We start from the raw sequence: 16,279 nt of genomic DNA, 5'->3' as shown, positions 1-16,279 counted from the left end.
AACTTTAAAGTCTTTTTTAAATAAATTTATTATTATTTTACTATTTATAGCTAATAAAAAAGAAGCTTTTAGAAATAATAAAAAATTTTTAATAATAATAATAGTATTTATAATATTCTTATTCTCTAATATCTTATTTAAATCGTTTTTAATATTATTAAAAGATAAAATAAAAGTCTAAAGAGATCTTTATAAGATATTATATCGTTATATTAGATAAGATTTATATTTATTCTATAATTAATATTAATTAAATTTCTTATAGCTAAGTAAAATATATTTAAACTCTTATTTAATTTTTTTTTTTTTTATTTATACTTATAATTATAGACGTAAATCGTTATTTTAAATAGTCTTAAATAAATTATATTTAGCTTATTTTTAATAAAGATCTAATATAATATTTTAGTTATTTTTTTTAATAGAATTATAAATAAGTAGTTTATATTTAGAATAGCTACTTTAATAGTTTTAATTTATAAATTTAATAATAGATCTATAATTATTAATTAGATATATATCTTCTAAATAAAAATATTATTAATATACTTATTAATATTATTCTATTTAGATGAATTAAATATAATTAACTTTTATTATATATCTTAAAAAGCTAATTAATCTTAGATTTTCTTATTATTATAGTTATTTTTATTATTAAAATAAATATATTTAAGAGTAATATAAAACTACGTTTTAATTATAATAATAAAGTTTTATAGTAATTTAAGTATCTAATTTTTAGTTTTTAAGAAGTCTATTTATCGAAATTAAGTTTTTTAATTAATCTTTATAGAATAATAGTAATAATCTTTTTTAAAGTAAAATAATATTAATTCGCTATTAAAGAGATCTATATAAATATTATTAAAAGTATTTTCTATTTTAATTATTAATTTATAATTTAGAGTCTTTTTCTATTTTCTATAGATATATAACTTATAAAATTATCTTTTAATATTATTTATAATTTTTATTCTCTTTATTATAGTTAATAATTTAATAATATTATTAAAATTTAAATAATTTAATACTTAATATTATTTAATAGCTATTATCTTTTAGTAATTAGCTTTCTTAATAACTATAGTTATAGTAATCTTTTTAATTATTATAACTTTAAATAATATAAATCTTAGCTTATAAAGTATATTTATTAATTTTTTCTTAAAAATAATATTATTATTATTATTATAAACTCTTAAATAATCTCTCTTTTTAATATAAGTAAGATTATTATATTAAAATATATCTAGAGATAATAGATTTATAAATAGATCTTCGATATAGTAGATATTTATAAGTATAAATATATATTCTTTATTCTCACTATTATTATTCTTAATAAGAATCTTTAATAGAGTATTATTTATGATAGTAATCTTTAATATCCTCTTATTAGCAGTCTTAACTAGAATAGAATTTTCGAGAGATATTAATTTCTTAACGAAATAGACTTCGGAATATATTATATAAAATAAGACTATATTATTAAAATATTAGTTATTATTATATAATATCGTAATAGCCTTCGCATAGACCGCTCTTACTATTTTTAGTTTTTTAATAGATTCGATAAAGGTAGTAAGCTTATTAGTCTTCTTTTTCTTCTTAAATTTCTCGATATAATTCTTATTCTTTTTAACTTACTTAGCGAAGGCTTAATCGAGATTAGATAGCTAGTAAATTCTATTATAATAGCGACTATCGTCGTTATACTTAAACTAGAGAGTAATTTTATTATTATTATTATTATTACGATTCTTATCGTTATTCTCTTATTCTTATTATTTATAAATATAATCTTATTATTAAAGTTATTAATACTAGTTAATTTCTAATAACGTTCTTTATTAAGAAGTTATTTAATAATATAGTCGAAATTCGATTTTAATAGTCTTTTCTTAACATCTTTATCTCGACTATTTAAGATAATTTTTATAAATAATTTATAAGAGAAGAGAAGTCTATAAAGAAAGAATATTATAATTTTTTATATATATTAATAGTCTAACTTAGCGAGTTTTATTTTAACTTTTTTAATTATCTTAATATATTTAGTAACTTCTTTATAGTTAGCTAAGCTTACTCGACTAATAATCTTTTATAATACTTTATGAAAGATATATTCTTTAGATTTATATATACTTTCGAGTGTTTTAATTATATTATATATATTATAAATATCTATAATATAGATATAGTTATCTAATTTAAGAGATATATATATATTATCTTTAATTTATAAGTTAGCGACCTTCTATTTATTATACTCTTCGTTCTCTTATAGTTGAATTAGTATTTTAGCGAGGATTAAGTATATTTTAGCTATCTAATAGTAACTATATATTATTTAATACTAGCGATCTTAATTAAATACTTTTTTAAGTATAGAAATATTAATTATCGATAAGAGTATAGCGAATTTAAAGATCTTCTTAAGTCGTAATTATTTAGGCTTTATCTAATTTGTCTTCTAGATTCGTAGATTATATAATTCTTATAACTTCTCTAGTGTGGGTGTGATAGGCTGTTGGTCTTCACTATCTTATTGTTCTGATTTGCTTATTGTGGCTAGAAGGATGTGTGTTTTTTAAAATTTGATATAATTGGAATATTAATGTATTATTAGTATTAATTGAGGGCTTATAACCTCTCAGCGTAGCACAGTAGTGGTGATGATAGAAAGTGTGTAGATTCAGTGGTGGGGTTATTAGCCATTATGTAGCTGATGGAGAACAAAGCACTGCTATCTATGGCTAGCTACATGAAAGGAACAATAATGGAATATGTATGGAAGGATGTAGAAGGGACGCATGCATAGAACATAGAAGGAACTAGACACGCTGACAGTCTTTCTCTTCCTGGGAGAGGAAGTGCGCATGCGAAGCAGACTGCGGGAGATACCAGAAAGCGAAGACTGAGAAGGTGATCGTGCAACAGCCCTCTACGAGGAAGAGGTAGCGCCAGTCGGCTAGGGAGCCCGTCTCTATTTGGAACACGCCGAATGCGAGGATCCCTGAAAAGGCAGATGCAATGCTTTGGGCGGCGTAGAAGAGGGCGAGGCGACGGGCTAGTTCGTCGCGGCGGTAGAACCTGTAATGCATCAGTTGCCAACATGGAGAAATGTGAGGAAACTAGGAGGCACAAAGGCAATGGTACATACGTGGTAAGATAATATATCACCAAAGGAAAGAATGCACTCTCAGACATTCCCAAGAACCATCGAATAGTCATCAACCCACCAAAGTTCATTACAGCAGTGACCATCACGGTGAAACATCCGAAAGAGAACATCATAGCTGGCAACACGCGATTAGGGCCCAATTTCTTGCCCATGATTCCCAAGAACGGTGCCGTCAAGACATATGGAACGAAAAACACGCTCAGAATGATGTTGTACTGATTTCCCTTGAGACTCAGGGTCTTTTCAAGTCCAGCGGTTTTTGCGTTTCCGAGGTTAGACTTGTCGAGACTGTTGAAAAGATACATGCATGCTAATACGGGCAAGATGCGCAAGTCAAATTTCCATACTAAAGCGCGGTCCGCCGCCGGTGTCAAGAGCACTGTTGTTGCTCCACCATCGTCCGTAGACACGGTGATCTTGGGGGCTTCCTTCGAAGTCACTGGGCTTTCTTCGTCTCCCACGAACGACTTCTTGTGGTCCATTGCTGACTGGGATGCGCAGGATTTTTTGGGCGATGAAACAGGCTGGAGAACAAGGTGAGACCAAACTTCTCAAGATTCAGCAGGCAGGAGTCCACAACGTCTTAAAGATACCTGTGGGGAGATTCTCGGCCGTATTTTATCATTCGTCGTTAGACTTCTCATGCAAGATGAGGTCAGACACCCCACGAGAATGATGATAAGAAGATACCGCACGTTCAACGTGATAAGGGCCCTCGCAAATGTTGGGCAAGTCCGTCTGAAGGTTTACTAGAGTACAGATAGGAGCGCACTTTTCGCTCGTTCTACTGACCCTGACGGGAACTCCTTGGGTGAGTGAGAGCGTGCCCTTGTAGGCATTTTCCTCTCGACTGTATCAACAGCATCTCAAGCCTTTGGTGGGACTGTCCTCCACCATAAACACTATTCACATTTCACGGATACTGTCTTGACTGGAAAACTCGAGGTGGTGGGTGTCAATGGAAACGGGTAGAGGAGCTACCGATTTTCCTTAGCCTACTCGGGCCTACTATTGGTGGCGTATTGAGTCCTTCATCACTCAAACTGAAGATGAGCAAAAAAATCTTCGTTTTTTCGAATCAACAAAGACGGCATTCAAGGGGATTCATAAGGTGTGATCGTCAGAACGGATACTGCGTACAAGTTCTACTACCCACAATTTTGCGCTTAAGATCATCCTCTGCTGAGTCGCAATGTATAGGAGCTGTCGCAAGAATTCCACGGTCACGAGAACTAAGAATGGCGCCAACAGTAGCATCTTTCCGTTACAACGACCTTTCTAAATTGTAATAGCTTGATTGAATTTGCCGGGCCGTACTCGTTTCCACCCCTATTTGCATATTACCCCTATTTATACGCTCTTAAATTCGATAAATTCGACGTAATATTAAAACGTCTATCTTTTATTAAATTTATATAATAAACTAGTATAATAATAATATCTTATATTTCTATTAAGACTTTATATTAAAGAATTTAAATTAGTAATTTTTAAATTTAATTAATCTATTATATTTAACGAGTAAAGATTTATAAATTAAATTTATAATTATTTTTTTAATTAGAGCTATCGAGTAAATAGATAAGCGATATTTGAATTCCTTACGCTTTAATAATTATAAGACTAAATTTAAGAAAATTTATTTTCTCTTAAAGCCTACATTTTATTCTATAATTTAAAAGAAAAATCTTAAAATTTTAATAGAAAATAAAAAAGTTATCTTAAAATTAAATAATATATATCTATTTTATAATTAGAGCTGTTCGACTATCGAGTAAACTTTAATAAGCGATATTTAAATTCCTTACGCTTTAATAATTATAAGACTAAAATTAAAAATTCTTTTTTTATCTAAAACTCTATATTTCATTCTATAATTTAAAAAAATAATCTTAAAATTTAAATAGAAAATAGTAAAGTTATTAAAGAATTAAAAGTAGAGTAAGAGATTTTAATAGTTACGAACGCTAATTTATTTATTCGCGATAACTTAGTCGATCTAGTTAAAAGATATAATAATCTCGAATTTATAATTAACTATATATATAAATTTAAGATTTTTAAGCTTAGCCCTATCTTATTCTTTTATATATATTAATTTTTTTTTTTTTATCTCTTCTTTAATTATCGCTTTTATTTCTTTAAACTTATTATAATAAAATTAATAATAAAATCTAATAAAGCTCGATATTATAGTAAAATCTATTTTATTTATTTTATTATTATTATTATAATAATAAAGTAAGATTAATATTATTAAAATTAATATAAATATAATATTAATATAAATAAGATAGAATAGAAGAATAAGACTATCGAGCTATATAAATAAAAAGAAAATATAATATAATAAGTAAAGGCCTATGAATTAAATTCATGAAGTTGGATTTTTCTAAGTTAAATCGAATTCTAGCCCTAGTTCTAAGTTAAATCGAACTCTAATCGCTTACTATACGTTTTTAATCTATATATAAATATATATATACGAAGAGAGGCGCGCTAAGATCTAATTAGAAAGGTGTATTAAGTATAGAGAATTAATTCGTAATAATTATCTATAAAAAATAGAGAAAGATTATATTCTTATAATAAGAAGTATCGAAATATCGAAAAGAAATAAAGATAATATATTAATTAGTGGTGTAAATCTTACATTATCTCTTATTATAATAAAATCTTTCGAATAATAAAATAGCTATTAGAGTAAGATATCGGATGGTTTCAATTCGTCTAAATATATATCGTTCGATATTTCTTTAGTAAAGGTCTAATTAGCTATAATCGTCGTAGTAAATTCTTCTCTTATAACGTTATTATAGTAATATACTATATTAATATAATAGAAATAATAAATTAAATTATAATAGTATTCTTCGCTTACTAAGTAATAATTTAATATAGAATCGTAAAGAGTATATAACGTGGGATCTTAAAGAGCTAAGCCGTATTCTTAATACTAAGAGTCTTATTATCGCTTAATTTCTTTATAGTATTCTTTATATTCGCTTACTATATTAACTTCTCTTATACTAGCTAAGTAAATTAATATAAGATTATAAAGAGTAGATTTATTATATTACTACTACTAATAACTATCTTTATAATATTCTTTATAGTATTCTTTATATTCGTTTATTATATTAACTTCTCTTATATTAACTAAATAAATTAATATAAGATCGTAAAGAGTAGATTTATTATATTACTATTACTAATAACTATCTTCGTAATATTCTTTATAGTATTCTCTATATTCGTCTATTATAGATTCTTCTCTTATTTAATTAAGTACGAGAGTATTAAGAGTAAATATATTTATATTAATGAAATTAATAGAATTAATAAAATAATAAAAGAAGAATAGTTATATAAATAGATGAAAGGATTATTATTCGATCTCGAACGCGTTTAATATAATTATTATATTTTTAAAAGCTTCTTCTTAATAATATTTAGAATCTAATACGCGTTAAGAGACTTTAAAATAGAGTAATAAAGAATAGATAGAGAAAGAAAACGCGTTTTAAGAGATAGTATTATTGAATTAAAAGATACTATCGCTAATTTAGAAGAAGTATATAGAGAAGAACGTATTCGTTTAAGCTCTTTTTAAGAGTTTTTTAACGCGTTTATAAGTAGTAATAAATAGCTATTAAGCTCGCTTATGGCCTCGATTACTAATAATAATAAATTCGCTAAGAAGTAATTTAAGAATATTAGTAGAGGCTCTAAGAGGCGGGTAAAAGAGATATATATATTTAAAATATTAAGTAACCTTTAGACGAGGAGTATCGAAGACGATTATATTTATATTAATAGAATTAATAAAATTAATAGAATAATAAAAGAAGAATAATTATATAAATAGATAAAAGAATTATTATCTAATCTTAAACGCGTTTAATATAACTATTATAATTATTATATTTAAATATTTATTTAATTTACTAATAGTAAATTAAACTTTATAATTTTTATAGCGTTAGAAAGCGTAAAGCGAGCTCTATAATTTGAGAAATTATAAAGTAATTATATATATCGTAAGCTAAGTACTTTAAAGTGTAAAACTTCTATATATAAATTTTTAATAAGAGAAGCGCGAAAGGGCTATCGAGCTAACTTAGTCGATCTAATTAAAAAGCGTATAGAACTCGAATTTATAATTAACTATATATATAAATTTAAGATTTTCAAGCTTAGCTCTATCTTATTCTTTTATATATATTAATAGAAGATATCTTCTATTAAGACGCTAGATTATAAAGTTAAATAATATATTAAAAATACGCTTTTAATAAATATATATAAAAGAAAATTATAGAATTAAGTTAAAAAATCTTAAATTTATATATATAGCTAATTATAAGTTTATATTTATTATACTTTTTAATTAAACTATTTAAATTAGCTCGCTAACTCTCTTAAGTATTCTTATTAAAAAATTAAATATATCTTATTTAATTTTAAAATAACGTCTTTTTTTTCTATTAGAATCTTTTAATTTTTTAACTTATAGAGCGCTCTTTATACTCTTTAACGATTTAAGAATTTTAAAATTTAATCTTATAATTATTTAAAGATAAAGAAATTAAATATCGCTTATTAAAAATCGCTTTATTAAAAAGCTCTAATTTAGAAAATATATATATATATTATTTATATTTAAAATAACTTTCTTAATTTTTATTAAAATATTTTTATTTTTATTTTAAATTATAGCACGTAGTTTATTTAATTTAATATCTTATAAATTCTATAATTTAGTCTTATAATAATTTAAAGATAAAAAAGTATTATTCTTTTCATATATCTAGAGAAAAGTATATATCGTATATTTCTCTTATAGATAAAAGATCTAAATTCTTATTATTATCTATTATAATACGATAGTAATAAAACCTCGTTATTAAAAGTAACTATATTATTTATATAATTATTAACTTATTTTTATTTAGATTATATTAATTATTTAGACGTAGTATCTCTAAAATAATTAACTTCGTAAGCTTTTAGATATATTCTAAATTTATAATTAGTCTTTAGAATTATATCTAGTTTAGCGAATTATATAAGAGCTTTAGATAATTTAATTAATTAATAATTAAAGAATTCTATAATATAATATAATCTATCTCTATTATTAAGTCTTACTAGAAAATATATTTTATTAAAGTTTTTAAAGAAATTAGCTCTTTCTAATATCGTTTTTAACTTATTTATTACTTTCTATAAATTTAATTTATAAATTTAAACTTATTTAATAATATTAATATAAGAGATATAATAGATATAATAATCTTTTTTAATAAAAGTTTATCTTTTTTTATATTACTTAATTACTTTTAAATAAAAGTAAAATTAAAAAGTATTCTTTATCTTAATATATTTATTTATATTAAATTCTATTCTTTTTTTATTACTTTATCTTCTTAAGATTATTTTAAATAATTTAAAGTAATAAAATATTAACTAGTATTAAGAATATCTTTTTTTTTAATTTTTTAATAAAATTTAATTAAGCTTTATTTTTAATATATACTTTATAAAATATAGAGTTTAAGTAAAGAGTTATTAATAAATATTATTTTTATTATTAGTATTATCTTTAAAGATAAAGATAAAATAGATTTTAATTTTAATATATTAGTTTTTAATTTAATAAGAGTAAGTTATAATTTAATTAAAAAATATTTACTCTTTTATTATATATATAAAATTCTTATAATTTTAATCTTTCTTTTAATTTATATTATATATATAAGTTTTTATTAAATTTAAAATAACTTAATATTATTAATATATATAATAGAATAAGAAAGAATTAAGTTTAAAAATCTTAAATCTATATATATAGTTAATTATAAATTTAAGATTACTACGCTTTTTAATTAAATCGACTAAGTTATCGCGAGTAAATAAATTAACGTTCGTAATTATTAAACGTTCGTAATTATTAAAAAATAGATATACGTTATTAATATATAGAATAACTTTTTTTTTTTTTAATAAAATTTTAAGACTTTTTTTTAAATTATAGAATAAAATATAAGCTTTTAAATAAAAAAGAATTCTTAAATTTAATCTTATAATTATTAAAGTATAAGAAATTCAAATATCGCTTATTAAAGTTCGTTTATTAAAGATCTCTCGATAGTCGAATAGCGCTAATTAAAAAATAGATATATATTATTTAATTTTAGAATAACTTTTTTATTTTCTATTAAAATTTTAAAATTTTTTTCAAATTATAGAATAAAATATAAGCTTTTAAAGAAAAAATTTAAATTTAAATTTAGTCTTATAATTATTTAAAGCGTAAGAAGTTTAAATATCGCTTATTAAAGTTCGCTTATTAAAGATCGCTTATCTATTTACTCGATAGCTCTAATTAAAAAAATATATAAATTTAATTTATAAATCTTTACTCGTATATATATATAAACTTTATACTTATAAATAACTCTATATAATTAATATTCTATATATATTTTAATATTATTAATAAATTTAAATCTAATTTCGAGATTAAATTTAACTCTCGAAGAGTAAAAATCTTTAATTTAAGATTTATATAATAATATAAGATTAAATTTTATAAAACTTAAATTATTAGAAAGTATAAATAAAGTTTTATAATTAATAAAAATAATAATAAAATTTTATTAGAAAAAAGAGAAGTTATATTAATAATAAGTTTCTAGAGAATTATTTAACTTTAAAATAATTTAGATTTAATTAATAAGAAGTTAATTTTAATATCTATTATACTTTTTTAATATTAATTTTTTTTATTTTTATTTTTACAATTTATAGAATTCTTATTTATTTTAAAAATTTTACGATTTTTATAATTTTTATACTCTTATTATTTTACGATTTTTACGATTTTTTTAATAAGAGAGATTAATAAGTTCGAATCGAGAACGAAGCGAAATAGTTTCGAATTCTATTAAAACTATTACTACTCGACTATTTAAAGTTATATTAAAAAATATTTTTAATAGAGTAAATAAGTTTTTAATAAACGATATTTAAATTTATTATCTTTAAATATCTATAAGACTAAGTTTAATAATTCTTTTTTATTTAAAAGTATAAATTACGCTTTATAATTTAAAAAACTAATTAAAAGATCTTAATATAAAATAAAAAGATTATTTTAAGATTAAATAATATATATTTATATTTTAATTAAAACTATTAACTATTAAGTAAATTTAATAAGCGAACTTTTAATAAATAATATTTAAATTTCTTATCTTTAAATATTTATAAGATTAAATTTCGAAGTTTTCTTAATAGTAAAAGATATAAACTACGCTCTTTAATTTAAAAAATTAAATTTAAAATTTTACTAGAAGATAAAAAAGTTATTCTATTTATTAATATATATAATAGAATAAGATAGAGTTAAATTAAAAATTCTTAAAATTATATATATAATTAATTATAAATTTAAGATTATTACGTTTTTTAATTAGATTATCTAAATTAGCTCGCTAGCTCTCTCGAGACTTCTTATTAAAAATAGATATATTATTTATAAATAGAATAACTTTTCTATTTTCTATTAAAATTCTAAGATATTTTTTTAATTATAAAATGTAATTTACGCTTTTTAATATTAAAAAGTTATAAGAATTAGTCTTATAATTATATAAAGATAAAGAAATTTAATTATCGCTTATTAAAGTTCGCTTATTAAATTTACTCGATAGCTTTAATTAAAAAAATAGATTATAAATCTAATTTATAGATTTAAACTCGTAATTAATATATATCTATTTTTTTAATAAGAGATTTTAAAAGAATTAGCGATTTAACTTAAATAGTTTAATTAAAAAGCGTAGTAAACTTAAACTTAAAATTATTTCTATATATAAAAGTAAGATTTTTTAACTTAATTCTATCTTATTCTTTTATATATATTAATAATAATTTATTTAAATCTTATTAAAAAGCTTACTTTCTTAATACTCGAGACTTGAGAATAAGAATAAATACTATGTTAAGAGGCTAGTAACTAATTAGATTATCGAATTTCATTATTTTTAATTTAAAATATATCTTATTTCTTTATTTTCGATCTAAACGCGAGTATATACGAGTATATCTAAAAGAGAAAGTTAAAAAAGAACTTTAAAATCCTTAAATCTATCTTTTTAAATTTCTTATATTTTATTAAAAATATAATAATAAACTAAGTATATAGAATTATAAAATTATTTATATTCTTTTAAATAACGTAGCGTAGACGAAATTTGATAAAGTATTTATCTATCGAGCTTACGAGAAGAGTCTCTTCGATAGAAGCTCTCGAAGAGCCCTCGAAGGGTTAAGAGAATTTTAGAGGGTCTTCTCTTAAGTATATCAAATAAATTATAACGTCTCTCTCGATTCTCAGATTTAGATCTTTTAAAATCTCTAAGATTCTTTAAAGCTCTTTAAGAGCTCTTCGAGAGCTTCTATCGAGAGGCTATTAAAGTAAACTTAAAATTAATTAAATATTATTAAAATAATTAAATTTTAAGTTTACTTCGATAGCCCCTCGATAGAAGCTCTCGAAGAGCTCTTAAAGAGTTCTCGAAAGGTTTAAGAGGTTTTAGAGAGTCTCTTTAAGAATTAAATAGTTAAAAATTAGTACTCGATAAGCTTTTTACTATTAAAAAGCCCGCGCTCTAGTATATATTAATATAAGTTATTATAATAGAATAAATTTATTAGATTATTTAAATAAATAATATTAGTAGCTATAATAGTAGTAATTATCTATATCGAATTTATTAAATTTAAGAGCGTGTAAATGGGGGTAACGTGCAAATAGGAGTGGAAACCAGTAGTGAAAGTAGGGCATGATTAGTCATCTGCGCTAGATTTGCTGCTTCTTCCTCTTCTCCTCGTTTCATCTCCTCTTCATCATCTTTTCTTCTTCTCACCATGGCCGAAGTCACGCATATAACGAAACCTGGCGGGGATTTCGACGAATGGGAGATCCCAGCCGATAGACATTACACTCTGACCTCCACGACATTCACCAAGCGACAGCTGCGCCAACAGGAAAGATACACGAACTGCAAGGGCGAGCTCATTACTGTACCTTGGTCGCGCGAACTGCTCGAGAACGAGAGAGATGCCTTGATCTTTATCTCTCAGAATACGACCATCCACGTCCCAAAGTTTCTCCATTTCTCGCTCGAAGGTGGTGTTGCTAGCATCACAATGGAAGCCGTGCACGGGGAGCTCATGGATGATTTGGTTGTGACACTCAATGAAAAAGACCGGGAAAGACTCACTAGCAATGTTTTCCTGTACATCAATGACACGGTTCTCCCTCAGCTCCATCAATTGAGATCCAGCACACTTGGTTCCGTGCGCGGCAATATCATTCCCCCATACAGATTACAAACTAGAGCGAGACGGGCTCATTATCGATCGAGAAAGTCGGCTACCAAAGACTACGTTTATTGCCACAATGATCTTGCACAGCACAACATAGTGGTCAACCCAGAAACCCTGCAAGTTGCTTCAATAATAGACTGGGAGTTTTCTGGATTCTACCCGTCCGACTTCGAATATCCATTCTGGCTTACAACTCGCGCAAAAAGAACGGATTGGGGTAATGAAGACCCGGCCGTCCAGCGTCTCATCAAATTGATCGACGAACCAGGTAAGAGCAAACCTACTACAGCCCTGCAGCCAAGTCTCGCATTGACAGGATTTAGATGCAAACGCTTCTCTTGCGCGCCCATGGGCGGCCAGCATGACTCGCCTGCACGCAACATTTTCGCACCTCTTCTCGTGGCTTGCGAACAAGGGCTTCACCGCCATTTCGAGTCTATTCTCTCGATTCACAAATCATCGTTCCTGAAAAGAATCCCGGCGAGCGTCCCCTTGATAAAGGATGTGCACTTTCCGTGTTGTCTCATTCTTGCTGCAAGACGCAACCATAGCCATCTTGCCGACGTACGGATAGAGTGTAGGAGGGAGTATGCAAGCGTAGGGGCCCCTGAAGGCGCGGGTGATCCTGTCCATGGGGGCGATCTGTAGGTAGCATTATAGTTTTAAAAGGGCCAGCCGCACCTGCAACATGTACCCAATGTTAAACAGACTGAGCCCGATCTGGGTGGGGGGGCATACGGCTAAGGGAATAGAGGATGTCTGTCGATCTCTCCCCAGTGTTAATAGTATGTATTTGTCAGCTTCAAGCTCGTGATAGTGTTGGTAATATCCTGTGTGATGGCTCAAGCTCAACACTTCCTTTCACAGAAGCTTTAAAAGATTTTAGATTGACTGATCCAGATATCATACATACCTTGGAAACCTTCTTCCTCTCTACAAAGACAATTGGCTTTTCTACATGAAAGATGGCGAGAACGAGAAAGACCCCTACACCTGCGACACATTCTGCACGGCGACGCTCTTCCAGATTACGACTTTTGAAAAAGCGGAGAACACTAAATCAGTGCAACAACCAACGCGCAGGTACGCCCGCCGCACCTAAATTGTCGTTCTCAGACCTGCCGGCAGAAATCATCATTCAAGTCTTCAAATCCGTCCATGATTTTTCTACCGCTGCCGCTCTGAGCAACGTTTCACGCAACCTCTTCGCCATCTGGAAGCAAGATCTCCCGTCCATCTGCAGAGCAGTACTTCCCCGCGCTGTCGACTGTTTCGATGAAGCTCAAGGTCTCATGGAAGCTCAGTCTCACTCTGCACAAAATCAGCAGCCGTCTGATGCAAACCAGGCAATCATAGGCCGCGCGGAGCTCTTTTTCTCAAATGCCGCTATCGCGTGGCTTGCTTCCTCTCGCTACGAACGGAGTGTCATTGATCATGCTAAGGGGAAATTTGATGACCGCGGTATGACAACGGCGGAGCGAACATACTTTGTGAAAGCGTGGTACCGGCTTATGACAATAGTAACGTTAGTAAAAGACTTCGAGCCTCTCCCATATGGTCGTCTGGTATCCATGGATTTCTTAGGGTTTTCCCAAATGATGGACGTACTGCACTGGCTGGAATATCATAGTCAGAAAAAGAAAGCCACATTGAAGAGCATCACACTTCATAACGACGATCTACGCCCGTATATTGCTCTTGTGGGAAGTCAACGGTGGTGGTCTCTACATTTTTTGAACAAACATCTGACGAAGGAGTCATTCCCCGAGCAAGCCTTTCCGTTTCCCTGGACGTGGACGCCTTTCTACACATATGTGTTCCACGATCACTATCCGGAAGAAACTTATCTAAGAATGGACGTTGGCTTGGCACAGCTGTTTCCTAGTCTTCCCAAGCATATCCTTGAAGGCATTCTTGATGGCACTGTGTACTACTTCCAGTCACAGCAGTGAAGTCGATGGAGGCAGAGGAGGTAGTAATAGTGGCGAAAGCTTCCAATAATGCCCCGAATCACTCAGCCTCAAGACAGACCCTGAATAGTTAAATTGAAATTCATTCACGCAATCCGTAATCCATCTTCCGTCTGACCTAATCCGGGCCAATGGTTCAGCCAATTTGGGGGACCAGCATCAAAATACTACTGCAGTCAGTAAGACCCTGGAAGAAAATTAGCGTTCGTTCAGTTCCATAAACTGGAAAAATCTTCGTAATTGCTACTGGCTACGGTTACCGCAGCGTTGAAGTGAAAATATTAAAAGTGAACATGAACAAGCAATATCATCAATGATTCAATGTCACACTTAAACTTCATACTATTAGTCCGCACACCACAGTCCAGTTCAGATCATTCGCGTGTAGCCTCGGACCCGTGCAGACAACATCCTAGTTAATCGTCTAGAAATCTGGGACGCACTATTCGGAGCCTTGAAACGGCGGCGGGGACAATGTAACCGGAGATTTGCTCGGACATGGACACTACAAACCCAACAACAAACTTTTCTGGCTTAGCAGATGACCCGCATTAACGCGACAGCCGAAGTCCTATTCAGCGCTGCACGAGAGGTGCTTAAGCTAGTTGTCTATAGGTGCGATACGATCTAGAACTCTTTTATATGTGGACCCGGCGCCACCGCGCGCGGCTATGAATCTCACTTTGAGGTCATGGCACATCTCTCCCAACGCGCGCGACGTCTGAAACTACTTAAGATGTAGCGCAGATCGCCAATCGCGAAACATGATTGGATTTGCAGAGCACGTTTGTCGAAAACAAAAGAACAGGAGGGAAAAAACGTTCGAAAGCCCGAGCGTAGGCCCAAAGAACAGCTTTGACAATTTTCTAGCGAGCATTTAAAGAACGACGATGGAAGTGATTCTTCTAGCAGATTCCTCCATTCTCACCATTTCCCGTCACAATGTCCCACCAGCGCACCATCCAACGTCTCGCTCTCTCGCTCCTAACGATCTTTTCCACCTTTACTCCAGCCACATCAGCGGCTACACCACCGACCCTCGCCAGCATCTCGCACCCGGTCCTCCCGAACCTCCCGAACCCAAACAGCACCATCAGTTTCGATCCACCCCGAATCGTGATCAAAATCGACGCCACGCACGACATCCACTTCACCCAATACCGGCACTTGTTCCCCGAACGCAACTATTTCGCCGCCATCATCTCCCTCCAAACGTCCCTGATTGCGCAGTACTTCGAGCGGCAAGGGGAGGATTTGGACGCGGGGGCGTTGAGCCTGGATGCATATGGGGCAGAAATCTACCTCGACAATCTGACGGGGCGGTTGACGTATGCGATGGCGCATAGGATGTTGGGGGAGTTGGGGGAATTCTTGATGGGGGGGTATCGGTGTGTGGCGCGGTTTGAACTTTGGGAGACACAGGGAGCGCAGGCAGAGCAGCTTAGTGTGGGATGGCTTGAGCCGGAGGATACGAACAAGAATGCTGTATGATTGATGGGACTGGTCAGTTTGGGGGTTACGACGCCAAAGAAGTTGGAGAGGTGAGCTGAAGCATCAGAGGTCTTGTGGAGGAAATACCGAAAGTAGTAAATACGGAAGAGGCTGCGAGAATGAAGTGTGGCTCGCCTGCACGCAACATCCATCTCAAACGCTTCCTGTTATCATTCCATGATCTATCAGCACTTGAGTACTGTCGGTAAAATTGTCCAGCTCCTTATCGAGT

The 16,279-nt window shown here is 29.1% G+C and overlaps 4 protein-coding genes across 4 annotated transcripts; 3 read left to right on the top strand and 1 right to left on the bottom strand.

The window, feature by feature from the left end:
• Positions 1-2,837: 2,837 nt before the first annotated feature.
• On the bottom strand, positions 2,838-3,669 carry HO133_002437 (uncharacterized protein; the record flags this gene model as incomplete). The annotated part of the gene is made up of 2 exons (XM_037293363.1): positions 2,838-3,096; positions 3,167-3,669. 2 exons carry the CDS (start codon positions 3,667-3,669, stop codon positions 2,838-2,840), a joined length of 762 nt encoding a protein of 253 aa, XP_037151016.1.
• An 8,455-nt stretch (positions 3,670-12,124) lies between these two features.
• Positions 12,125-13,234, top strand: HO133_002436 (uncharacterized protein; the record flags this gene model as incomplete). The annotated part of the gene is made up of 1 exon (XM_037293362.1): positions 12,125-13,234. The coding sequence occupies one exon, from the start codon at positions 12,125-12,127 to the stop codon at positions 13,232-13,234; it is 1,110 nt and encodes a 369-aa protein (XP_037151015.1).
• A 317-nt stretch (positions 13,235-13,551) lies between these two features.
• Positions 13,552-14,538, top strand: HO133_002435 (uncharacterized protein; the record flags this gene model as incomplete). Its single annotated transcript, XM_037293361.1, has 1 exon — positions 13,552-14,538. One exon carries the CDS (start codon positions 13,552-13,554, stop codon positions 14,536-14,538), a length of 987 nt encoding a protein of 328 aa, XP_037151014.1.
• A 960-nt stretch (positions 14,539-15,498) lies between these two features.
• On the top strand, positions 15,499-16,047 carry HO133_002434 (uncharacterized protein; the record flags this gene model as incomplete). The annotated part of the gene is made up of 1 exon (XM_037293360.1): positions 15,499-16,047. One exon carries the CDS (start codon positions 15,499-15,501, stop codon positions 16,045-16,047), a length of 549 nt encoding a protein of 182 aa, XP_037151013.1.
• Positions 16,048-16,279: the final 232 nt, after the last annotated feature.

This window comes from Letharia lupina (assembly GCF_014066315.1).
Source record: "Letharia lupina isolate WasteWater1 chromosome Unknown contig_14, whole genome shotgun sequence".
In the NCBI taxonomy this organism is placed as follows: domain Eukaryota; kingdom Fungi; phylum Ascomycota; class Lecanoromycetes; order Lecanorales; family Parmeliaceae; genus Letharia; species Letharia lupina.
Note: the sequence above shows the minus strand (reverse complement) of the source record. Positions and strands in the feature narration are given on the sequence as shown.